This window comes from Eucyclogobius newberryi, unplaced genomic scaffold (genome assembly GCF_026437365.1).
Source record: "Eucyclogobius newberryi isolate DKJ021-1_F unplaced genomic scaffold, fEucNew1.0.hap1 SCAF_10, whole genome shotgun sequence".
NCBI classification, from domain to species: Eukaryota; Metazoa; Chordata; class Actinopteri; order Gobiiformes; family Gobiidae; genus Eucyclogobius; species Eucyclogobius newberryi.
Window position 1 is genome coordinate 19,649,525 of NW_027315724.1, and position 22,687 is coordinate 19,672,211.

The window sequence follows — 22,687 nt, forward strand, 5'->3', positions numbered from 1 at the left end:
TTCGTGCCCTAAAATAAATCAAAATCACACTGTTAAATTACAATCAAAAGACAAAAGTGTTCCACCTTAACAGGATCTAAAGGTTTATTTAAGGCGGACTGCTTTTATTTAAAGGCGGACTGCTTCAGGGTTTGCCGGGGCTTTCAGGAAGTGGCAGAGAATCCACCGACTCAGAGTCCGGCAGCAGCTCCTCCTTATCGCTCCTGGAACATGCATTTGTACAGGTGAAAAACAAGGACTAAAGCGGGACTAAAGCGGGTCTAAAGCGGGTCTAAAGCGGGTCTAAAGCGGGTCTAAAGCGGGTCTAAAGCGGGACTAAAGCGGGTCTAAAGCGGGTCTAAAGCGGGACTAAAGCGGGTCTAAAGCGGGTCTAAAGCGGGACTAAAGCGGGTCTAAAGCAGGTCTAATGATGGACTTTACCTGACGGACAGGGTTCTTGTCGGGGTGCGGTTGCGCTTCAGAGTGATGAAGATGAGCGCCGTCAGTAACAGGAAGGAAACGGCCGCCAGCCCAAAGAAGAGGAAGAAGGCTGTGGAGGGACAAAAAGCACAACCCAGTCAGGCCTTCAGCTGAGCAGTGTTAAACAGTGTTAGAAGGCGCCAAACACCAGCTACGAAGAAGGCGCCAAACACCAGCTACGAAGAAGGCGCCAAACACCAGCTACGAAGAAGGCGCCAAACTCCAGCTACGAAGAAGGCGCCAAACTCCAGCTACGAAGAAGGCGCCAAACTCCAGCTACGAAGAAGGCGCCAAACTCCAGCTACGAAGAAGGCGCCAAACTCCAGCTACGAAGAAGGCGCCAAACTCCAGCTACGAAGAAGGCGCCAAACACCAGCTACGAAGAAGGCGCCAAACACCAGCTACGAAGAAGGCGCCAAACACCAGCTACAAAGAAGGCGCCAAACACCAGCTACGAAGAAGGCGCCAAACTCCAGCTACGAAGAAGGCGCCAAACACCAGCTACGAAGAAGGCGCCAAACACCAGCTACGAAGAAGGCGCCAAACTCCAGCTACGAAGAAGGCGCCAAACTCCAGCTACGAAGAAGGCGCCAAACACCAGCTACAAAGAAGGCGCCAAACACCAGCTACAAAGAAGGCGCCAAACTCCATCTACGAAGAAGGCGCCAAACTCCAGCTACGAAGAAGGCGCCAAACTCCAGCTACGAAGAAGGCGCCAAACACCAGCTACGAAGAAGGCGCCAAACACCAGCTACAAAGGCTACTCTCCAGTAACACATTAAACTGGTTTAAACAGGGTTATAAAATACCTGCAGTCCAGCTGCTGCGGCTCTTGCCTTGACCCTCGGCGTAAGCTGCAGGAAACAGAAGAAAGTCGGTGTTTATGATCAGGCTCGTTATCATTCAGTTTGTCACATTTTTCTTGTCTCCTTTTGTCATCGCAGAAGCAGCAATACTCTCACCTGGATTCACACACTCCTCCTCTCTGTGGTAGAGGCAGTAACAGCAGTAGCAGTAGTCTCACCTGTATTCACACACTTCTCCATACACCTGTCTTCGCTGTCGTAGCGGTTGTTGTTCCCTTTGCAGCCGCCGTACAGGAACGTTTTGCAGCTCTGAGTCTCGGGATCGAAGTAAAACATGGGGAAGGCGGCTCTGCACGGACCGGAGTCAGGAGCCACTCCACACTGAGCTGAGGGAGAGAAACGGGGTCTGAAACTGGGTCAAACCAGGGCTGAACCAGGGCTAAACCAGGACTTATTAATGCAGGAAGATCTTACCTCTGAATTCCCCGGTCATCGGTGGGATTTGCTTCTTGGACGGCAGAACTTTCACTCCTGAAGAGAGAACACCGTTTTACTTCTATTACATTAAGAGTTTTTTTTATCTACTTTCCGCACTATAAGGCGCACTTAAAAGCCTTTAATTTTCTCAAAAAACGTCTTTATAATCCAATGCGCTTAATATATGGATTCATTCTGGTTGTGCTTAGCGACCTCGAAGCCATTTTGTGTGGTACGCGGCGCTGTCATGATGTAAACTACATTATTACTACAACATCACAGCTGCAACAAAGTCTGGAGTGATAAGGACACTTAAATAAAAGGACCCCGAATTAAGGACGACAAAATGGCTCCAGCCAAGAGACACGCTTGCGTGTCTTCATGTTCATGTTGATCTGAATCAGTTGAACGCGTTTAAAAAAGCTCAACTGACCAGACTGTCCATTTTGTTTCGCTAATGCGCTTTATATATGAACAATTATCCACAATAGAGCATTTATTGACAGTGCGCTTTATAATCCAGTGCATTTTCAGTTCAGTTCAGTCACATTTAAAAGATCAATTCTAAAAATTTAACAGGAATTTGCTCTAATTTCTTTGGCGCCAGTTAAAATTTGTGTTTAATTCTGGACTAATTTTAAGAAATAAAGTGTAAAGTCCAGAGAAACATTATCAAAATACAACTACAGTTATTTAAACGTATACCAGTCACAATTATTCAACTTTAGTCAAAATATGTGATAAAAGCCAGATTTAAATGACTCGTTTAATCATAAATCACTGTTGGTGGTGAATCATTGAACATCATATTGGTAATATATATATAGTTTGAGTGAGTTGTTGGCGTGTTCTGACCGGCGCAGGTGGACGTGCAGCGCTCCTCCTGCTCGTAGTTGTTTTTGTTGCCTCTGCAGCCGCCGTAGATGAAGCGCTCGCATCGGCCGCTCGAGCCGTTGAAGAACCAGCGGGTGAAGGCTGCACGGCACGGACCCACCACCAGGGGCGCCAGACACAGCTCTGCACAGGGCAGAACGCAACACGGACACGTCAAGAACCGGAGTATTCCACCAGATCGCACTTCCACAGACACATTTGAACTCTTTGCTGATGGAAGTCTGTCCTCCTCGTCTGCCTGGATGAACTGCCTAGATGAACTCTCTCTACACTAGATGAACTGTTCCTCGTCTGCCTGGATGAACTCCCTCTACACTAGATTAACTGCCTGGATGAACTCTCTCTACACTAGATGAACTGCTCCTCATCTGCCAGGAACTCTCTACTACCGGTATATACATTTTTAAATCAAACATAAATGAATATTCGTAAAACATGTAGAACAGGCAGAAACTTCAAATACATTTGATCTGGTCAGAAACAGGTTAAAGAGAAAATTGAAATTTCCTCATTTGGGAAAATCTTTTAAAAATATGGATTGTTTTTGTGTGTGATTTATTGTGTATTTAGCGTGACAGATTAAAGGTGTTCTCATGCGACGCTTCAGCTCAGACTGATGAACATGTTTGTGGAATGTTCCATACCTGAAAACTCCTTTTGGGTCATTTCTGTGGAAACAAAAGCAAAACAAACCGGTTTCACAGACTTTTCTCACATAAAACGTTTCCTCCAGATTTCGTGTTTTGGGGAATATAATGGTTTTATACATCATTATTAAGGCACAACTCTTCCACTTTCTCGTAACCACGGTGACATTAAAACGATCCATCTCTATTCAAACGCAGCTCACGGTAAAAGTGTTGGAGCAGAGTTTGAACTTTAATAAAAGTCTGTTCCATTTACAATTATGAAATCAAAACTTAAAGCCATTTTATTTTGTTTTTGAAAAGTAAAATGTATCTTTTCATGGAAACAATCATGTTTTTATGAAGCAAAAACACCTGTAGCTCAATAAAATATCATGATAAAACTGTGAGATGTCACTATTATGTCTGGAATGTTCCACAGTGCACCTTTAATCCACATGAATCATGAATTGTCTTGTGTCTGTTGTATTTTGTTGCGACTTATTCACTTTTTATTTGATTTGGTGTTTGTAATGGCTTGACTTTCATAAAACATCATAAATGAACATTATTCTTTCAAAAGCTGCAGCCAAAAGTTAAATATGTTCAAAAACACGATGACGTCGCAGCAAATTTACAACAAAAACCCTTTAATTAACCGCCTAAACACTGACACGGGCAAAGCCTCAGTCTTAATTCTGTTAGATCTGAGTGCTGCTTTTGACACTGTCGATCATGGGATCCTCTTACAGAGACTAGAGCACTGGGTGGGCATCACTGGCACTGCCCTAAACTGGTTAAGGTCCTATCTGGAAGACAGGAAGTACTTTGTTGAAATTGGTAGCTGTGTCTCAGACCACATGACCCTGACCTGTGGAGTGCCCCAAGGGTCAGTCCTGGGTCCCCTTCTGTTCAACCTCTACATGCTGCCGTTAGGTCAGTTGATACGCAGTGAAAATGTGTCCTATCACAATTATGCAGACGACACTCAGATCTATGTTTCACTGTCGGTAGGTGAATATGGACCAGTGGATTCAATCTGCCAACAGATCAGTTTGTGGATGCAAAACAATTTTCTCCAGCTGAAGTCAGACAAGACTGAAATAATCGTTGTTGGTCCACATAAACAAAGAGAAAGTGTTAGCGGTCACCTCCAGAGTCTCGCTCTAAAACCTACAAACCAAGTTAGAAATCTGGGGGTAAAAATGGACTCAGACTTGAACTTTAACAACCACATCAAATCAATAACATCAGCAGCTTTTACCATCTAAAAAACATTGCCAAAATCAAAAATATAGTGTCAAAACCAGATTTAGAGAGACTTATCCATGCGTTTGTCTCCAGTAGATTAGACTGTAACGGCCGCTCACTGGCCTCTCCAAACGAGCTGTAAAACAGCTGCAGTACATCCAGAACGCTGCTGCTCGGGTCCTGACTAGAACACGAAAGTACCATCACATTAGTCCTGACTAGAACCAGGAAGTACGATCACATTAGTCCTGACTAGAACCAGGAAGTACGATCACATTAGTCCTGTTCTCAGGTCTCTGCACTGGCTCCCTGTGGCTCAGAGAATAGACTTTAAAGCAGCTCTGCTTGTGTACAAGTCTCTCCATGGCCTAGCACCAAAGTACATCTTGGATATGTTAGTGCCATATGAACCATCTCGGACTCTGAGGACCTCAGGGACCGGCCTCCTGCTGGTGCCCAGAGTCAGGACAAAACATGGGGAATCTGCATTTCAGTTTTATGCAGCTAAAATCTGGAACAGTCTTCCTGAAGATGTGAGACAGGCTTCTCCTCTGACAATGTTCAAATCTAAGATAAAAACTGTTTTTTTTAGCTGCGCATATGACTGAAGGGATTTTTTTCTTTGCACTCTTCTCTTTTGTTTGTGATTTTATCAGTTAAGACAATCAGTTGGATTGATCATTTAGTTAATTTTATTGTATTTCTGTAATTTCTTTGTGATTTTGATGCATTTTTCCTGCTGTGTGAAGTACTTTGAATTGCCTTGTGTATGAAATGTGCTCTACAAATAAACTTGCCTTGCCTTAATTTTAGCCTTAAAAACGGTCAATTCAGCAAAAATAAAGCTGTTAATCATTATTTGAGTGACATTTGAGGACTTCAGGGAGTTTCCCAGTGTGATGTCATCATTTAACAACCAGGAAGTACCATTTTAAACCCAAGATAAGATCAGATCAGCTTTGTTTGTGCCAGAATGGTGAAATTCTAGCGTTGCAACACAGATGAAACTGAAGTATAATACTAATTAATAACAGATCTATTGCACCATAAAAAATAGTGCACCAAATAAATTGCCAAACTGTGATTAAATCTTTACATTTTTCTGTATATTTTAGTCGAACCAGCAGCTCTTTAAATCATTTCGAGGACTTTTTGTGTAAATGATTAAAGGTTTGAGGGAGTGCCGCGTGTGCTGTTCTCATCGCGGCCATAAGAGGGCGCGGCTCTCACACAAACAGGATATAGATGAACAAATAACGTCAGAACAAAAAGGTGGAATGAGCAGAATATCGTCTTTGTGGCGTTAAAACCCTGAACACAGTTTGTACCTTTGTACTGGAGCGTTTCCTCTGGATCGTTCTCGCTCAGCTCTGGAAAAACACCACAAAAACAACTTTAAGACTTTAAACATTTGGTCTTCCGTCTCGAGTGATGTTCCCGAGTCTTGTGCTACGTGAGGTTCTTTAGGTGAGGAGTACATTTTATTCACGTTTTACTGGAGTATTGCTATTTAAGACTTTAGAGCTGAAATAGTCCCGGTAGCAGGGGGCAGGGCCTTACCTGTCTGAGGGGGCATGGCCATACGAGCTGATTTGGGTTGAGGCTTCTTTTCATCATCTGCTCCTGGAGAGAAAGAAAAACCATCAGAAGAGTAGACGTGTAATAAACGTGTAATAGACGTGTAATGAAGTTGAATGGTCAGGAATTGTCAGACTAAATAAAAGTGTAATAAACGTGTGATTGACCTGTTGTAATGAAGTTGAATGGTCAGGAATTAAATAAATATTTAAAAAGAACCACATTGTTTTATTTTATCGCAATTTAATTTAATCTGGGGCAATTTATGATTTGTACCTGCAGAAAGTTTACAATTTCTAACAGAAAAAAATGGCTCAAACGTTTTTTGGAAGTTGGGGGGGAAAAAAAAAAAGGTACAATACATCTACATTTATATATTTAAAATGTTACGATTTAGTTCTTCAGTTGACCGATGAATGCAATTGTTCTGGTCACAACTGAAATGGTAATAACTAAATGTGAATAACGGTGAGTCAGTTCAGTTCAATCTAATCTGTAAAAGTTCACATCCAAACGGGAAAACAAACTGTAAACTTTTGAATTATTTTAGTCGTAGGTCACGCCCCTGGCCCCTCCTCCGTCAGTGGCTCTGTGGCGCAATGGATAGCGCATTGGACTTCTAAGCTTCACTCAGCAGTGATTCAAAGGCTGTGGGTTCGAGTCGCACTTTTGGAACGGGACAAGAGAATGTTCTGCAGTGAAACTAATGTGAGATAATAATGTTGTGTCACTGATAAAGAGACAAGAACACGAGTAAAACGTGTGATAACTGTGATCGACTTGTTGTGAAAGATTTCAATTTAATCCAATCCGGGTATAAATATAAATAGAAATATTCAGTTTGAGGCAAATGACAGAAAAACTTTTTGACTTTTACTACACAAGAGTTACGAACCAGATTCCATTTCTTAGAGCAAAAAAATCACAATCATTCAACTTTAGAAAGACTGAAAAAAGGGTGAAATGTGTCAATAATGTTTGTAATCATGATTAAATTGGATAAAAAGTCAACAACAAATGATCATGAATATTCAAATTCCCACTTTATTATTACCCTACAAACGTATAATATTTATTTGAATTACACGCCATTTCACAAACTTCTTTGTTTAAAATCTCATTTATATAAATCTATGGCCCAAACCTAAATGTTTTAATTCTATTATATTATTTTCATTCTCCTGCTGTTTTTGTGCTTTTCTGTCCCGACACTGAACTTTCCCAACGCAACACTGAACTTTCCCAACACAAAACACTGAACTTTCCCAACGCAACAATGAACTTTCCTGATTGCGCAACAAATAAACAGACTTTCATTTAGTCTTTATTTAAAGTATAATCAGACTTCGCCTGCGTCGCACGTCATTAATCCCACATTTGTTGCTCAGTTTTTCCTCGTCCCGTTCCAAAAGTTCGACTCTGGTGGGACTCGAACCCACAACCTTTGAATCACTGCTGAGTGAAGCTTAGAAGTCCAATGCGCTATCCATTGCGCCACAGAGCCACCTGTTGCACCAGAGAGTTTGGAGTCTTTTCTCCGCTCGGCTTCTCCCTCCTCCTCTCGTGTCGCTTTGCACGTTTAACTCCTCCTCCTGCTGCTCCTCCTCCACACCCACAGCTCTGACTCCGTCCCTTGATCCCTCCCCTCCGTGTGGGCTCACGCTCTGCCCCAGCACGCTGTCCAGCACCAGACGCTCCTCTCTGGGTAAACACACTCCCTCTGCATCCCTCGCTCTCTGGCTCCTCTCTCCTCGAGGACGCCGCTCGAGGACGCCGCTCTATATATAAAAATAATAATAAATATAGCCGCAAGCGGCAATGATCGGCCCTCGCCACACAGCTGATTCTTTTGTCTCACTAAAAATAAAAAATAAATAAAAAGACCTATTAAAATAAATAATAGCCACTACAAGTCATAAAACTGTTGGTGTTTTTTCCGGTGGTTTAAACTTCTACAAATGGGATTCTTGAGATTTCCGTCCCGTCGTCGGGGGTTACCGTCTCGACTCCGACAGTTTACTACATGTCTTCCCTTCTCTCATCCCCACTTCTCACTCATGGCTCTGTAACTTATGTCATTTTCAGACACATTAATGTTTTCATAACTATCTAATGTGAACTCTGTCAATCACAGACACAAATCATGAAAAAAAACTAGAACCAACTGTAAATAAATGCACATTATGAATTCACATTAACACAAACACCAAATAGTTTGATTCAAATGTAAACATAAATGTGATGTGCTATGTGCAATTTTTACACAATAATAACTAAAAAGTATGTTTTACTCTTTAAGAATTACAAATGCAGGTATAAAATCTGACTCAACAAGAATAAAAAACTTTAAAATCTTTAAAATGCATGTGTTGACTTGGGTGTATCGTTTGTATTTACAACTCGTTTTATCCGAACAACAACGACGTCTGGTGTTCCGTCTCCTCTCGTGTGCTCAGTCCAAACACAGAGTCGGGTTTCACGCATTTGACTGAACTTTAAAAACACAAACGCTCATGTGGAAACAAGCCCCGCCCACTCCGCCTCCGAGCTGATCCTTAAAAAACACACGACATCATCCTCACGACAATCGCCTCATCCACTCACGGCTTCATAAATGACACTTCTGGGCTCGTTAAAAACTCGTACGACTCGTTAAAGACGCAAACGAACAGCTGCAGGGTTTCAATCCGCTCCACGGTCAATTGAAAAAGTATCGATATCACAATAATCCAAATATATCACAATAAAGCCAACGTTTTCCAACTCCCGCCTCATGTTTCTTGAGTTTGTGTAATTGATTCCTTCATTATTAGTTAACAAAATGATTGATTTGCGACTAATCGACTTGTGTCAACGCTAATATCGTTGTTTACAGTCTCTTTCGCAGCATATCACATCTCAAACGCTTGTGATCGTGCCTAAACTGGAGCCAGCGTAACGGCGTTTTACTCCACAAACAAACGCAAGAAAAACACAGGGATTTATGAGGATGGGAGGGCATCTGACACAAACGATCATGGGATTACTCTGTCAAAGCTGCAGTTTAACGCTCTACAAACACGGGACTGTCGTACGAGCCGTTTCCAGCGGCTTTCAGCTCCGCCCCCGACACAGGGTCAGGGCGATGACGAGTTCCTCGAGGTCTTCTCTCTTTCCCACCGCAGCGACAAACGCCCTCCTACCACGCGATACCCTCCTTCTACGACGCGATACCCTCCTTCTACGACGCGATACCCTCCTTCCTGCGACGCGATACCCTCCTTCCTGCGACGCGATACCCTCCTTCCTGCGACGCGATACCCTCCTTCCTGCGACGCGATACCCTCCTTCCTGCGACGCGATACCCTCCTTCCTACGACGCGATACCCTCCTTCCTACGACGCGATACCCTCCTTCCTACGACGCGATACCCTCCTTCCTACGACGCGATACCCTCCGTTCTACGACGGGTTACCCTCCGTTCTACGACGCGATACCCTCCGTTCTACGACGCGATACCCTCCGTTCTACGACGCGATACCCTCCGTTCTACGACGCGATACCCTCCGTTCTACGACGCGATACCCTCCGTTCTACGACGCGATACCCTCCGTTCTACGACGCGATACCCTCCGTTCTACGACAGCAGGCGGATTCACTCAAAAACTAAATACCGTATTTTCCGGAGTATAAGTCGCACCGGAGTACAAGTCGCTAAAAAATGCATAATAGAGAAGGAAAAAAACATGTAGAACTTGCACTGGAGTATGAAAGTGTGAAAATAACAAATCATATCACATATAAGTCGCTCCTGAGTATAAGTATATAAGTATAAATATCGCACCCCGGCCAAAACTATGAAAAAAGGTGCGACTTTTAGTCCAGAAAATACGGTAAGAAATACAAAATCCCCTCATCTTTGTATCCAATATCTCAACAAAATCAAGCAAGAAATTCAAACCAAGCTCTGTCCATTTTTTTCAGATTGACAATCTGACATTTTAGCTATTTTCACCAGCAGCGTCTGGCCTTAAACGCTCTGTAGAAGCACTGACCTTTGACCCCGGGGCAGGTGGCCACACATTCTTCTCGAGACTCAAAGTTGTTTCCGTTTCCGCCGCAGCCGCCGTAGATGAAGGGCTGACACGCCCCGCTCGCCGCATCGAAGTGGAAGCGAGGGAACGCGGCTTTACACAGACCAATCACACGGGGCAGTGTGCACACGACTGCAACGCAGAGAGAGGAGAGAGTCAGATGCCCTCCCACACAGTCCTAGTTCAGAGCAGAGGTCAAACTGGTTGGACTGGTCTGAGTCTCACAACAAAAGAACTGCAGCGAGACTTAAACATGAGTCACAGAAGGACGAGGACAAACCGCACGTGTTTATTCTGTTATGAATCAAAATAAATGTGTGACTGAGTGAGAAAGACTTCAAAGACTTTTACAGATCAAATTTGGACTTTCTAGATCTAAATCTTGAGGTTCTGTGTCCCGTGGAAGACGGTCCCGAGGCCCCGTGGAAGACTGTCCCGAGGCCCCGTGGAAGACTGTCCCGAGGCCCCGTGGAAGACTGTCCCGAGGCCCCGTGGAAGACTGTCCCGAGACGGTCCCGAGGCCCCGTGGAAGACTGTCCAGAGGCCCCGTGGAAGACGGTCCCGAGGCCCCGTGGAAGACTGTCCAGAGGCCCCGTGGAAGACGGTCCCGAGGCCCCGTGGAAGACGGTCCCGAGGCCCCGTGGAAGACGGTCCCGAGGCCCCGTGGAAGACTGTCCCGAGGTTCTGTGGAAGACGGTCCAGAGGAAGACGGTCCCGAGGTCCTCAAGGTTCTGTGGAAGACGGTCCCGAGGTTCTGTGGAAGACGGTCCCGAGGCCCCGTGGAAGACGGTCCAGAGGCCCCGTGGAAGACGGTCCAGAGGCCCCGTGGAAGACGGTCCAGAGGCCCCGTGGAAGACTGTCCAGAGGCCCCGTGGAAGACTGTCCAGAGGCCCCGTGGAAGACTGTCCCGAGGTTCTGTGGAAGACGGTCCCGAGGTTCTGTGGAAGACGGTCCCGAGGTTCTGTGGAAGACGGTCCCGAGGTTCTGTGGAAGACGGTCCAGAGGAAGACGGTCCCGAGGTCCTCAGGTTCTGTGGAAGACGGTCCCGAGGTTCTGTGGAAGACGGTCCCGAGGTTCTGTGGAAGACGGTCCCGAGGTTCTGTGGAAGACGGTTCTGAGGTTCTGAAGAAGACGCTGATCACATGGTGCAGAATGTGTCAGAACAGGTCGGGTCAGTTCCTGCTCAGTCCGACTCATGTTTAAAGATTTAAAACACAGAAACTCACCAGAACTCTCAAGTGTCAGAGCTGATCGAAGTACAAGTAGAAGAAGTACAAGTAGAAGAAGTACAAGTAGAAGAAGTACAAGTAGAAGAAGTACAAGTAGAAGAGATGAAGTAAAAGAAGAAGAAGAAAGAAGAAGATGGAAGAAGGAAGTAGAATAGAAGCTTCAGTCTCTTATCTACAACTTTATTTGGTTCAAAATGTGTTTTTAATGTTATCTAGACTAAAAACAAATAAACCCAAATGTAGAGTTTTTATCTGGCTGTTTGACTTCTAAAGCGGGACTAAAGCGGGTCTAAAGCGGGTCTAGCGGGGGACTAAAGCGGGTCTAGCGCGGGACTAAAGCGGGTCTAGCGCGGGACTAAAGCGGGTCTAAAGCGGGACTAAAGCGGGTCTAAAGCGGGACTAAAGCGGGACTAAAGCGGGACTAAAGCAAGACTAAAGCGGGACTAAAGCGGGACTAAAGCGGGTCTAAAGCGGGACTAAAGCAGGGCTAAAGCAGGTCTAAAGCAGGGCTAAAGCAGGACTAAAGCAAGGCTAAAGCAGGGCTAAAGCAGGACTAAAGCAGGACTAAAGCAGGTCTAAAGCAGGACTAAAGCAGGACTAAAGCAGGACTAAAGCAGGGCTAAAGCAGGACTAAAGCAGGGCTAAAGCAGGACTAAAGCAGGGCTAAAGCAGGACCAAAGCAGGTCTAAAGCAGGACCAAAGCAGGTCTAAAGCAGGACCAAAGCAGGGCTAAAGCAGGACTAAAGCAGGGCTAAAGCAGGACTAAAGCAGGACTAAAGCAGGACTAAAGCAGGACTAAAGCAGGACTAAAGCAGGACTAAAGCAGGACTAAAGCAGGACCAAAGCAGGGCTAAAGCAGGACTAAAGCAGGACTAAAGCAGGTCTAAAGCAGGACCAAAGCAGGTCTAAAGCAGGACCAAAGCAGGGCTAAAGCAGGACTAAAGCAGGGCTAAAGCAGGACTAAAGCAGGACTAAAGCAGGACTAAAGCAGGACTAAAGCAGGACTACAGACTGAGCTGGGACTTAGAGGAGCAGACACATTCCTCTGAGTTAAACTTTATCCAGTGCGCGTGCTCACCTGTCCCGTTGGTGCTGTTGCGTTGCTCCTCTGTGCGCGTGCTCGGGTCCAGGATCAGAGGCACGAGCTGCAAAGAGGTGTCAGGCGCGTGCACGTCGCTCCTCGTGAACACTCTGAACTGACTGTTGTTATCCTCGCGCAGCGGGCAGGCGCCTCCGCAGCTCAGGAGGAAACACTGCGCAGGCGCGTCCTGAGGAAGACCGAGCACAGCCGCGTCACAGGCCGCGCGAGCGCAGCACCGCGCACGGCACGAGTCCGCGTCCGAGTCCGGAACGAGCTCCAGTGGAGACGCCAAAAGAAGCGGCTCCGGGGCCCGCGAGGGTCGCTCCTGAAACTCACACGAGCTCGCGAACTGCAGCAGCGCCACGAGCACAAGGGCAACTTGACGCTCCATCCGCGCGCGCCTGAGATACAGCAACTGAGAGAAACACGAAAACTGAGGAACAAAAACTGTGAGAAATAATGGAAACGAACCCAAAATCAAAGAGTTTAAAGAGTAAAAAGTCCAAGCGCGTGAGAAAATCTAACACAAGCGCGACACAAGCAGCAGCGCGAGACTCTGCGGACACTTCTGGGTTTAGTGGCTTTTGTGACGCACCTGAAGCGCACTCACGTGACCTGCACAGGTGAAGTCATGAGGCCCCGCCCCCCGGAAATGGCGCAGTTCCAGAAAATCTGAAGAAACCGGTTTGACTAAACCAGGTCTAAACCAGGACTAAACCAGGTCTAAACCAGGACTAAACCAGGACTAAACCAGGTCTAAACCAGGACTAAACCAGGACTAAACCAGGTCTAAACCAAGACTTAACCAGGACTAAACCAGGTCTAAACCAGGACTAAACCAGGACTAAACCAGGTCTAAACCAAGACTTAACCAGGTCTAAACCAGGACTAAACCAGGACTAAACCAGGTCTAAACCAAGACTAAACCAGGACTAAACAAGATCTAAACCATATCTTAACCAGGACTAAACCAGGTGTAAACCAAGACTAAACCAGGTGTAAACCAGGACTAAACCAGGACTAAACCAAGACTAAACCAGGTCCGCTAAAAGAAGCGTTACTAGTTTTTTTTTTTTTTGCAAAATCGAGTAGGAAAAAATTGTACGAATGCATTTGTACAAACAAAAGCAAAACACTTCTCAAATGATCCATGATGTCCACTGTGGACACATGTGACGTGTATTCATTAACTGTCGCAGATTGTGACGTTTGGGTTTTCTTTGGTCAGAGTTTTCCAAAAACAGGAAAGGGAAGGCAGATTCCCCATGTCCTGACTCTGGCACTAGCAGGAGGCCGGTCCATGTTTAGTCCTGACTCTGGCACCAGCAGGAGGCCGGTCCATGTTTAGTCCCAACTCTGGCACCAGCAGGAGGCTGGTCCATGTTTAGTCCTGACTCTGGCACCAGCAGGAGGCCGGTCCATGTTTAGTCCTGACTCTGGCACCAGCAGGAGGCCGGTCCATGTTTAGTCCTGATTCTGGCACCAGCAGGAGGCCGGTCCATGTTTAGTCCTGACTCTGGCACCAGCAGGAGGCCGGTCCATGTTTAGTCCTGACTCTGGCACCAGCAGGAGGCCCTATGGCACCAGCAGGAGGCCGGTCCATGTTTAGTCCTGACTCTGGCACCAGCAGGAGGCCGGTCCATGTTTAGTCCTGACTCTGGCACCAGCAGGAGGCCCTATGGCACCAGCAGGAGGCCGGTCCATGTTTAGTCCTGACTCTGGCACCAGCAGGAGGCCGGTCCATGTTTAGTCCTGACTCTGGCACCAGCAGGAGGCCGGTCCATGTTTAGTCCTGACTCTGGCACCAGCAGGAGGCCGGTCCATGTTTAGTCCCAACTCTGGCACCAGCAGGAGGCCCTATGGCACCAGCAGGAGGCCGGTCCATGTTTAGTCCTGACTCTGGCACCAGCAGGAGGCCGGTCCATGTTTAGTCCTGACTCTGGCACCAGCAGGAGGCCGGTCCATGTTTAGTCCTGACTCTGGCACCAGCAGGAGGCCGGTCCATGCTTAGTCCCAACTTTGGCACCAGCAGGAGGCCCTATGGCACCAGCAGGAGGCCGGTCCATGTTTAGTCCTGACTCTGGCACCAGCAGGAGGCCCTCTGGCACCAGCAGGAGGCCGGTCCACACACTGATCTGTTGGTTGCAGTGACAGAGTGAATCCTCTGGTCCATATTCACCTGCGACAGTGAAACATCTGAGTGTCGTCTTCTCAAACAACAAACCGGCCTGTGTGGAGTGGGCTCCGGCCTCTCACCAACTACAAGCCAAGAGCCCCCCTTCCGCAGACGACAGAAAACTATCCCAGCGACTCAACTCCTCCTGCAGATTTGACACACCCTCCCCCGCTGTGTCCACTTCTGCCAACCCCAGAGACTACAGCACCCTCTTTCTCCTTTTCAATCCGACTTCAGATTTGGTTACATTTGGTTCAGATTGTTACATCCACTGTCATCATGTCACAAAACTAAACTTTAGCCATGTGTGCTAACAGAAGCTAACAGCTGCTCCGCCGGGGCTCAGGACTCTGAGTCAGGGGCACAGTTCGCTCAGCTCCTACTGAAGACTTCCGGTGCCGTGAGCCGGAGCAGAGCCGCACAGCGGGTCGTCCACGCCTCGTCGGGGCCCCGTGAGCCGCTGCTGTGGAGTGATGGCCGTATTGAAACTTCTGGCTAAAGAAGCACAGGATCAGGTTCAGGGATCTGTGTCTTCCTTGGCTCGGATAGAAAGGCCGTTGCACTGATTTACCGATGAGGCTGGTCTGAAGAGACTGTCCTGGTCCAAGGTTTGTTGTAGATTTGAAAAGTTGAGTTTGCATGATGCAGTTTAAATCACGTCTAAGAAAAAGGGGCACAGATGTAAGGGAGAGAAAAGTTAGCTTCCGTGGGTGTGTCTCTCTGGAAGGTTCTTTGTTCTGTGGGTTAGCTTAGCATCACTAGGCCAGAGAGGAGCCCTATTTTTCATCTCCCTGGTTGAGTTACTTCCTCTTTGAAGATCTGATAGAACTGTTTATCTTCTCCTCTCTTTCACAGAGGTTTTTGACCAATCAGCTCGCATGCTGACACAGAGTTGATAGGAGAAAAAGAAACGGAATAATGCAGCCATTGTCCAGCATTAACATTAGGCCACATAGTTACTAAGGTAATATTGTTCAAAAGTCAGATCATTGTTTATTAAAACCGCATTGTCTTTTAGGAGTTTTAACTTTTGTCTTGGGAGAGAAAATGGCTCTGTTCATTCATTTTAATCCAAAAGCAGTCATTAGATGGAAAACGTTTATTCCAAAGTTCAAAGCATGAAGTTTCTGCTCCTGAAGAGACATCATAAATCCCCAGTACCATAGTAAAATCTTACTCCCGCATTCCAGTCAGCATAGCAACATTCACAGGTCATCTGCAGGTCACTACACTGCTGCCACTGCCTCAGAGGTCGGGATGAAGGTGAACAGGGACATCACATCATACGAAACCATTAAATCCTCCAGAGTTCAGCGGAGAAACTCCCAATGAGCTGGTCTCCTCCAATGATCACATTCTACTTCAGACTAGAACTGACAGTGGTGAGTTTCCTTCTCCTGTAATGAACCTTAGAGATGAACCTTAGAGATAAACCTTAGCGCTGAGCCTTAGAGCTGGACTTTAGAGATGAACCTTAGAGCTGAACCTTAGAGATAAACCTTAGAGCTGGACCTTAGAGATAAACCTTAGCGCTGAACCTTAGAGCTGGACCTTAGAGATGAACCTTAGGGATGAACCTTAGAGCTGGACCTTAGAGATGAACCTTAGGGATGAACCTTAGAGCTGGACCTTAGAGCTGGACCTTAGAGCTGAGTGATAAACTGAGTTCAGAGGTTTTAACACTGTTGCTGTAGAACAGGGGTGCCCAATACATCCATGGTTCTACCGCTCGATCTCAGAGATAGTGAGAGTCAATCCCGCCGGAAAGTGCCGAAGTGCGCGCTGTGTAACGCAGATGAAGGAGGAGAGAGGAAGTTCTGGATAAGCTCAACCCTCTTTCATTTGTGTAGTTGTGGTCAGTTAGCTGCAATAGCGCCTTGTAGTGGTGAAATGCAGGAATAATGCAGAAGGTCTTTCATTGACTTTGGTGGACTGTAGAAGCAAAAAGAGTCATCTTAGAATCATGTTTTTTATGCTCTGGTTTAACTTTGGCTTTAATCAATTCAAAGTGGAGCATGAAATATTTAAGATCTGAACATTTTCTTATTTAATGTATGTGATTATTTAAAGTAAATCCCATTAAATAGTGTCTAGATAAAATTCAAGCTTTATTTTCTAACTGTTGAGTCATAGTCAGATCTTACACGTGCCAAACGCTCAAACTTTTGAAAATGAAGTGAATTATGTTGAAGAATAAAACCTTTTTAGAAAAGTACAGTTTAATTGTGTAAAAAACATACACCAAAAACATTAAAAGATTGACTTGATTTTGATAATAAGGAATATACACAATTCTCGATACAGATTTAATCCTAGAATTATGATTAAAATGTTCTTTTTTTCTGGTCAAGGCTTTAGACCAGCGTTGCTCAAACTGAAGTGCGCGGACAACGCTTCACTTCTTGTGTTTTTGTCTTTTTTAGTACATTTTCTCCCACATTTTTGATCTTCCTTGAGTGATTTCTTAGTGAAAATGACTGTGGCAAAGGTTTATTCTTCAGACCTGGTTCAGCCCCAGTTTAGCCCTGAAACAGTCGTGTTGTAGACCGGATTTAGACCTCACAAAGACAAATCCTATTCTTTGGTGTGAAACGTTTGAGAACCACAGCTTTAGACGACAGACTAAGACTTTCAACACAAAACAATTCTTTATGAGACATTCCGGTCTTATTCTAGTTCTGATTATTCTCAAGAGAATTTTAAAAAGTTACATCTTGTCCTCTTTATGTCCTGTTTGTGTGATTGATTTGATTCTGCTTTTCCACTCTTTCACGACTAACGGTAAAGGAACATATATATATATATATATATATATATATATATATATATATATATATTTTACACTTGAGCTGCAGAAAAGTCAAAAGATTTAGACTTTTACTCCTTCAACTTCACAACTGAGACTTAAAAGAACAAGGCAGAGTTTTGTTTAGATTTTACGCGCTCCTCTTCTGGTTCAGGGACAGGACTTGGACCGGCCTCAGGTTTTCAGACTCGATTTGAAAATGGTCAAAGATGACCGACACTGGACTTTTATTTTGGACTTTCTTTTGTGTTTATTTTATCCAGTGTTTGTGTTTCTTTATTATACATTATACTTCATTTGTGTGGCTCTCGTGTTCCTCCTGCTGCATTTAGAACGTCCACAGCACAGACTCAAGATCTTTATGAAGAATAAAGAGAAGCTGAAATACTGATGATGTAAACGTGTCACAGAGGTCTTCCAGGGGGCGCTCTCCTCAGATCCACCACAGACACAGAGTCACCTTCATCCCGCAGTCTGAACCCAGGAAACAGAAGCTCAGTGAAGAAGGAGCTGAAGGTGTGGAGGTGGAGCAGTTCTCCATCAGAGAGGACCTGATAGAAGGACAGAGATCCAGCCTCAGAGTCCAGGAGCACAGACACTCGACCTGAGAAGGAGGAGAAGGAGGAGGAGATGTGTGTTGTTGTGATAGAAAGAGTAACGTCCTTCACAGATCATCAGACTCCAGGACTGGTCATTGAGTCCAAAACCACTCTCTTCTCTCTTTCCTTTCCGTCTGATTCCTCTGTAACTCACTGCGACATCAAAGCCCCTCCCGCTCCAGTCCACCTCCCAGTAACAGCGCCCCCTCAGGCCAGTGCAGCTCAGGACCTGAGGCCAGTCTGTAAATCTGTCCTCATGATCTGGACACTGCTGCTCCTCTGTCGTCATGGTAACTGTCCGTTTGTCCTCAGACAGTTTGAGTTTTCTGTGAGTTGTGTTTGGATCCAGAGAGAACTCATAGGAATCTGAGGACACAAACACATGACATTTGTATGATTGTTTACATCATTTAGAGAGTTGGTTTATAATATTTGACCTGCATCAGTTATAAAACTATTACATTTGTACATTTTATTACAAAAATGTTGAAGACATGTGGAATATTCAGGTTTCATAAACACAAATGTAGATTCATTAAAGTAAAAGCTTCATAAAAGCTTTATAGATTCATAAAAGTATTTTTTATACATTTATGAAAAACTATTGTAATGGAGCCTAAAGATTTAAGAGAAAATATTGACCTGAATGAATGTCTCTTGTATGAATGTTGTTTTATGTTTTTAGGCCCGAGCGCCACAAGCTGGAGAGAGGCCTATTAGTTCCATAAGGCCGTGCGAAGCACGAAATCTTCCAAACACTCACTAACGCACTCCTTCACTCACGCACGCCCCGTGAATACTAATTAGTAGTAGGAAAATGGAACATTACTGTTGTAAACGGGCGAAGCCCGTGCAAAAGTGCACACTAAACGAGTGCTTTACATGGGGATGCATCCCCATGTAAAGCACTCGTTTGCGCTAAGTAGCTCACAAATACGTTCCATCTCTTGCATGTTCCGTGCATATAAACATGTAATGCAAAAATTTAACATTATTACTGTATAAAGGGCCAAAAACACAAAGTGGGCAGAACCTACTCAAAATTAACGAAAGTACCCGTCAGTGACCAGGGACCCACACCATGAGGTAGGAAAGCGCTATCTCCAAAAAATTTGATTGTAGAATCATGAAATTTGGTGCAGAGATAGATGGTAACAACCAAACGTCGGCCATATTGGATAAAAATTTGCTAAGCATGACTCGGGAGTTTTTCCATATGTCATACTTTTACAAACTCCTCCCAGGGCGTTTGCCCGAAACAGCTGAAATTTGGTAAAAATTGTGTTGGGGAGTGGGACATCAAAAGTTATTCAAATTACTTTGATATCTTTCTCGGTCTCCGTGCGGCGAAGCCGCAAACAATAGCTAGAATTTCAGAAAATTCCCAAATTTTAAAGTTGCTTCTGATTGTGCATACAAAGTCAGAAATGCGTCACATTTGAATCAACTGTTTAACCCTTTGACCTGAACCTACTTGAAGTGAAACAAATTCATTTGGTGCGATAGAGTGAAATAAAATTTTACATGGAAAGTAAAAGGTTTAGTTTTTTTAAATTTTATGAAATTTGACACAAAATTCCACTTTGGCATCCTGATCCAAAAAGTCAATGGGACCAATGTCAGCGATGACAGAAACCTCCCATGTTATTCCAATGGGGAAATCGCAAGATCACGGAAATTTGAACATGACACTTTCACAAACTCCTCCAAGAGTGTTAGCCCTATTAACCTGAAATTTGGTGAGACATGAGTCCCACCATATTTCAGGTGTGGACCATCAAATTTTAGGGGTGGACCATCAAAGGTTCTCCAAATTTTTATTTAAAGAGTCACGGTCTTTGTTTGCTAAAGCCGCACATTTTGCCAAGAATTCAAAATAAAATAGTTTTTTGAATGGTAACAAAAAGGGGAGAAGATGTGACAGCGTCACGGATTCAGCAGTAGGTGTAATAAAAGGACAATTGGTGGTGTGGCAGTGGCGGCGTGGCGAGGGCCGACCATTGCCGCTTGCGGCTATATTTTATGATTATTTTCTATAGTTCTGAAGCTGCTTGGATTGTTCATTCTAAATACATTTTTATTGTCACTTTGAATATTGAAATCAAAGTTTTGGGGAAAAAGGCTAAATTAAAGCTAAATCTTTCTTTTTTATTATAAGAAACATCAATGTTCAGTCTCGTCACAAATGGGTCGTATAAATGACATAAAGTGTGACATAAGTTCAGAGCCAAGCTCTCCACCATGGGAGACAGGGCCTTCTGGAACGTCCTTCCAGAGACCCTGAAATATTGATCCTGGAGTGATTTTGAAAATGTTGCTTTTATGGGTATCAAACTTTCCAAGTGATTTGAATTAGATTTGCAATAAGGTTCATAGATGTGTTGTTTCTGTGCATGTTATAATATCTTCACATTATCTCATTTCAAACTTTCATTGGTCGTTTTGAGATAGTATTGAGATTGTATAATTGCAGCTCATCAACAACTTTAAACTTCTGATATGAAGAAAAATAGTAATACTTTTTTTCTCTAAATGTTTGAACTATTTGACCTTAAATGTGGTATTGAAGTCAGAAAAGTGTCAAACCCTCGTTTCTTCTGCACAGACGACTTCTTTTTTGAGACAGTCTATTTTTCCACACAAAGTTGACAAAAGCATCATTGATACTTTTACAACAGAATCATGAACATACAAAGATAGAGTGAGAGACACAGATGTGGAAAAACCTTCTGCTTTCATGAATAGTACACGACCAGAGATAGACATGTTCAGAATGGACTTAGTATTTGGACTTTTTGGTAGAAAGTCAAGTTTCTGTCTTTGACTTATGTCTTTGGAGATTTGGAGGCCCAAGTATTTCACACTGTCCTTGATTGGACGATTACAGCAGGTTTTCTCATCTTTTTCATACAAACACATTTCACTTTGAAACCAGAGGCCTCAGAAAGTTCTAGTGTCGCCTGTAGAGCTTTGAACCTGTGTCGTCTGCAAGTCCAGTCATTTTGATTTGTCTGTTCAAAATATTCAAACCTTCAATGCCATGACTTTTTGAAATATGCACAAACAAAAGTGGAGCTGCAATCCAAAAGAGAAATGCACTAATTGTGCATCCTTGTCTCACACTCTTAACTCGGGAAAACTTTAGACACATTTGGATCAAACACAGAGCTTGTGATTCCTTTGTAAAGCAAAGACATTTTGGATAATTTTTCCTCCAAAACCAAATATCTTGAGAACATAAGAATGTTCAATAGAAAAAAATGTCAAAATAAAAGCAGAGCATCAGATTGTTTCTGTTCAGAGGATTCGAGTGGATCCAAAATGAATCTAATATTTAAACTAATGTGACGGTTTATCCATGAAGACATCTGGATTTTCACACATGATTTCTCAGTATTTCTTCAGTCGTATTGACAGTATTTGACCAGCAGCTCGTAGTCTGTATTTAAGGAGATTGTCTCCAGTTTCAATGATGGAATGATCTTTGCCTGGTTTGGGGAGAAGTGTTATAAGACCTTGTTTCATTCTTACTGTCATTTCATTTCCAGTGACGTGTTAAAAGCTTTTCTTTCATTACGTCCCAAAAACAAACATCAAATTCATCTGTTCCTCCATCATTCCCTGGGACTTTCCTGCTTTCATTGATTTGAACTCCTGATCTAATTCTATCTGTGTCAAGTCTTTTTAGCAGCTGTCTTTATACGTATCTGAAACTTTATTTGTGAATTGTGTAATATAATCCATACAATTTTTTTTAATCATAGATTACATTCAAATAAAGTGACATAATTAGAGATTTTGTTGAGGTTTCATGTGGTGTAACCTCCAATGTTATATTTCTCTTTTCTAAGATAAAAAAACATCAACAACTTCATTTGGCTCTGGATCTTATGAAAGCTCATTTAGATAAATTTATAAACACATTATCCAAATGTTCACTACAAACAAGTCTTTTTTCATCTTCTGTGAGATTTAGTTTTTCATTGAAGCTCTTGAATTTATCTCTTTAATTTCATCAATGTCTTTAACTGCATTTCATTTTAAACTGTAATAAATCATATAAACAAAGACAAACACTTGTCTTGAGTCTTTTTCAGCTCAAATCTGTCTCTCAGATGTTTCCTCTTTAACTGTGAAGACTTGAAGTCTGATAAAGTCACATATTCTTCATGTTTCATGAACTGAATGAAATACAGAGGCAGGGCAGCGTTACACTCTTGTGGACACAAGGGGCAGCATTACACTCTTGTGGACACAAGGGGCAGCATTACACTCATGTGGACACAAGGGGCAGCGTTACACTCTTGTGGACACAAGGGGCAGCATTACACTCTTGTGGACACAAGGGGCAGCATTACACTCATGTGGACACAAGGGGCAGCATTACACTCATGTGGACACAAGGGGCAGCGTTACACTCTTGTGGACACAAGGGGCAGCATTACACTCATGTGGACACAAGGGGCAGCGTTACACTCTTGTGGACACAAGGGGCAGCGTTACACTCTTGTGGACACAAGGGGCAGCATTACACTCTTGTGGACACAAGGGGCAGCATTACACTCATGTGGACACAAGGGGCAGCGTTACACTCTTGTGGACACAAGGGGCAGCATTACACTCTTGTGGACA

At 44.1% G+C, this 22,687-nt stretch overlaps 1 protein-coding gene, 1 non-coding gene and 1 pseudogene across 2 annotated transcripts; all 3 read right to left on the minus strand.

Moving 5' to 3' along the window:
* Nucleotides 1-112: 112 nt before the first annotated feature.
* On the minus strand, nucleotides 113-13,041 carry spint2 (serine peptidase inhibitor, Kunitz type, 2). Its single transcript, XM_072462152.1, has 11 exons — nucleotides 12,472-13,041; nucleotides 10,126-10,296; nucleotides 6,074-6,136; nucleotides 5,842-5,883; nucleotides 3,281-3,304; nucleotides 2,598-2,759; nucleotides 1,740-1,796; nucleotides 1,484-1,651; nucleotides 1,269-1,313; nucleotides 421-529; nucleotides 113-203 (listed from the first exon to the last, which is right to left on the minus strand). The coding sequence occupies exons 1-11, from the start codon at nucleotides 12,863-12,865 to the stop codon at nucleotides 125-127; spliced, it is 1,314 nt and encodes a 437-aa protein (XP_072318253.1). The 5' UTR covers nucleotides 12,866-13,041; the 3' UTR covers nucleotides 113-124.
* Nucleotides 7,506-7,595, minus strand: trnar-ucu (transfer RNA arginine (anticodon UCU)). The gene is given in 2 exon segments: nucleotides 7,506-7,541; nucleotides 7,559-7,595. It is a non-coding gene; the product is annotated as a tRNA-Arg (tRNA).
* A 4,804-nt stretch (nucleotides 13,042-17,845) lies between the features above and the next one.
* LOC140369350 (stonustoxin subunit beta-like) lies at nucleotides 17,846-21,056 on the minus strand (annotated as a pseudogene).
* Between the last annotated feature and the right edge of the window lie 1,631 nt (nucleotides 21,057-22,687).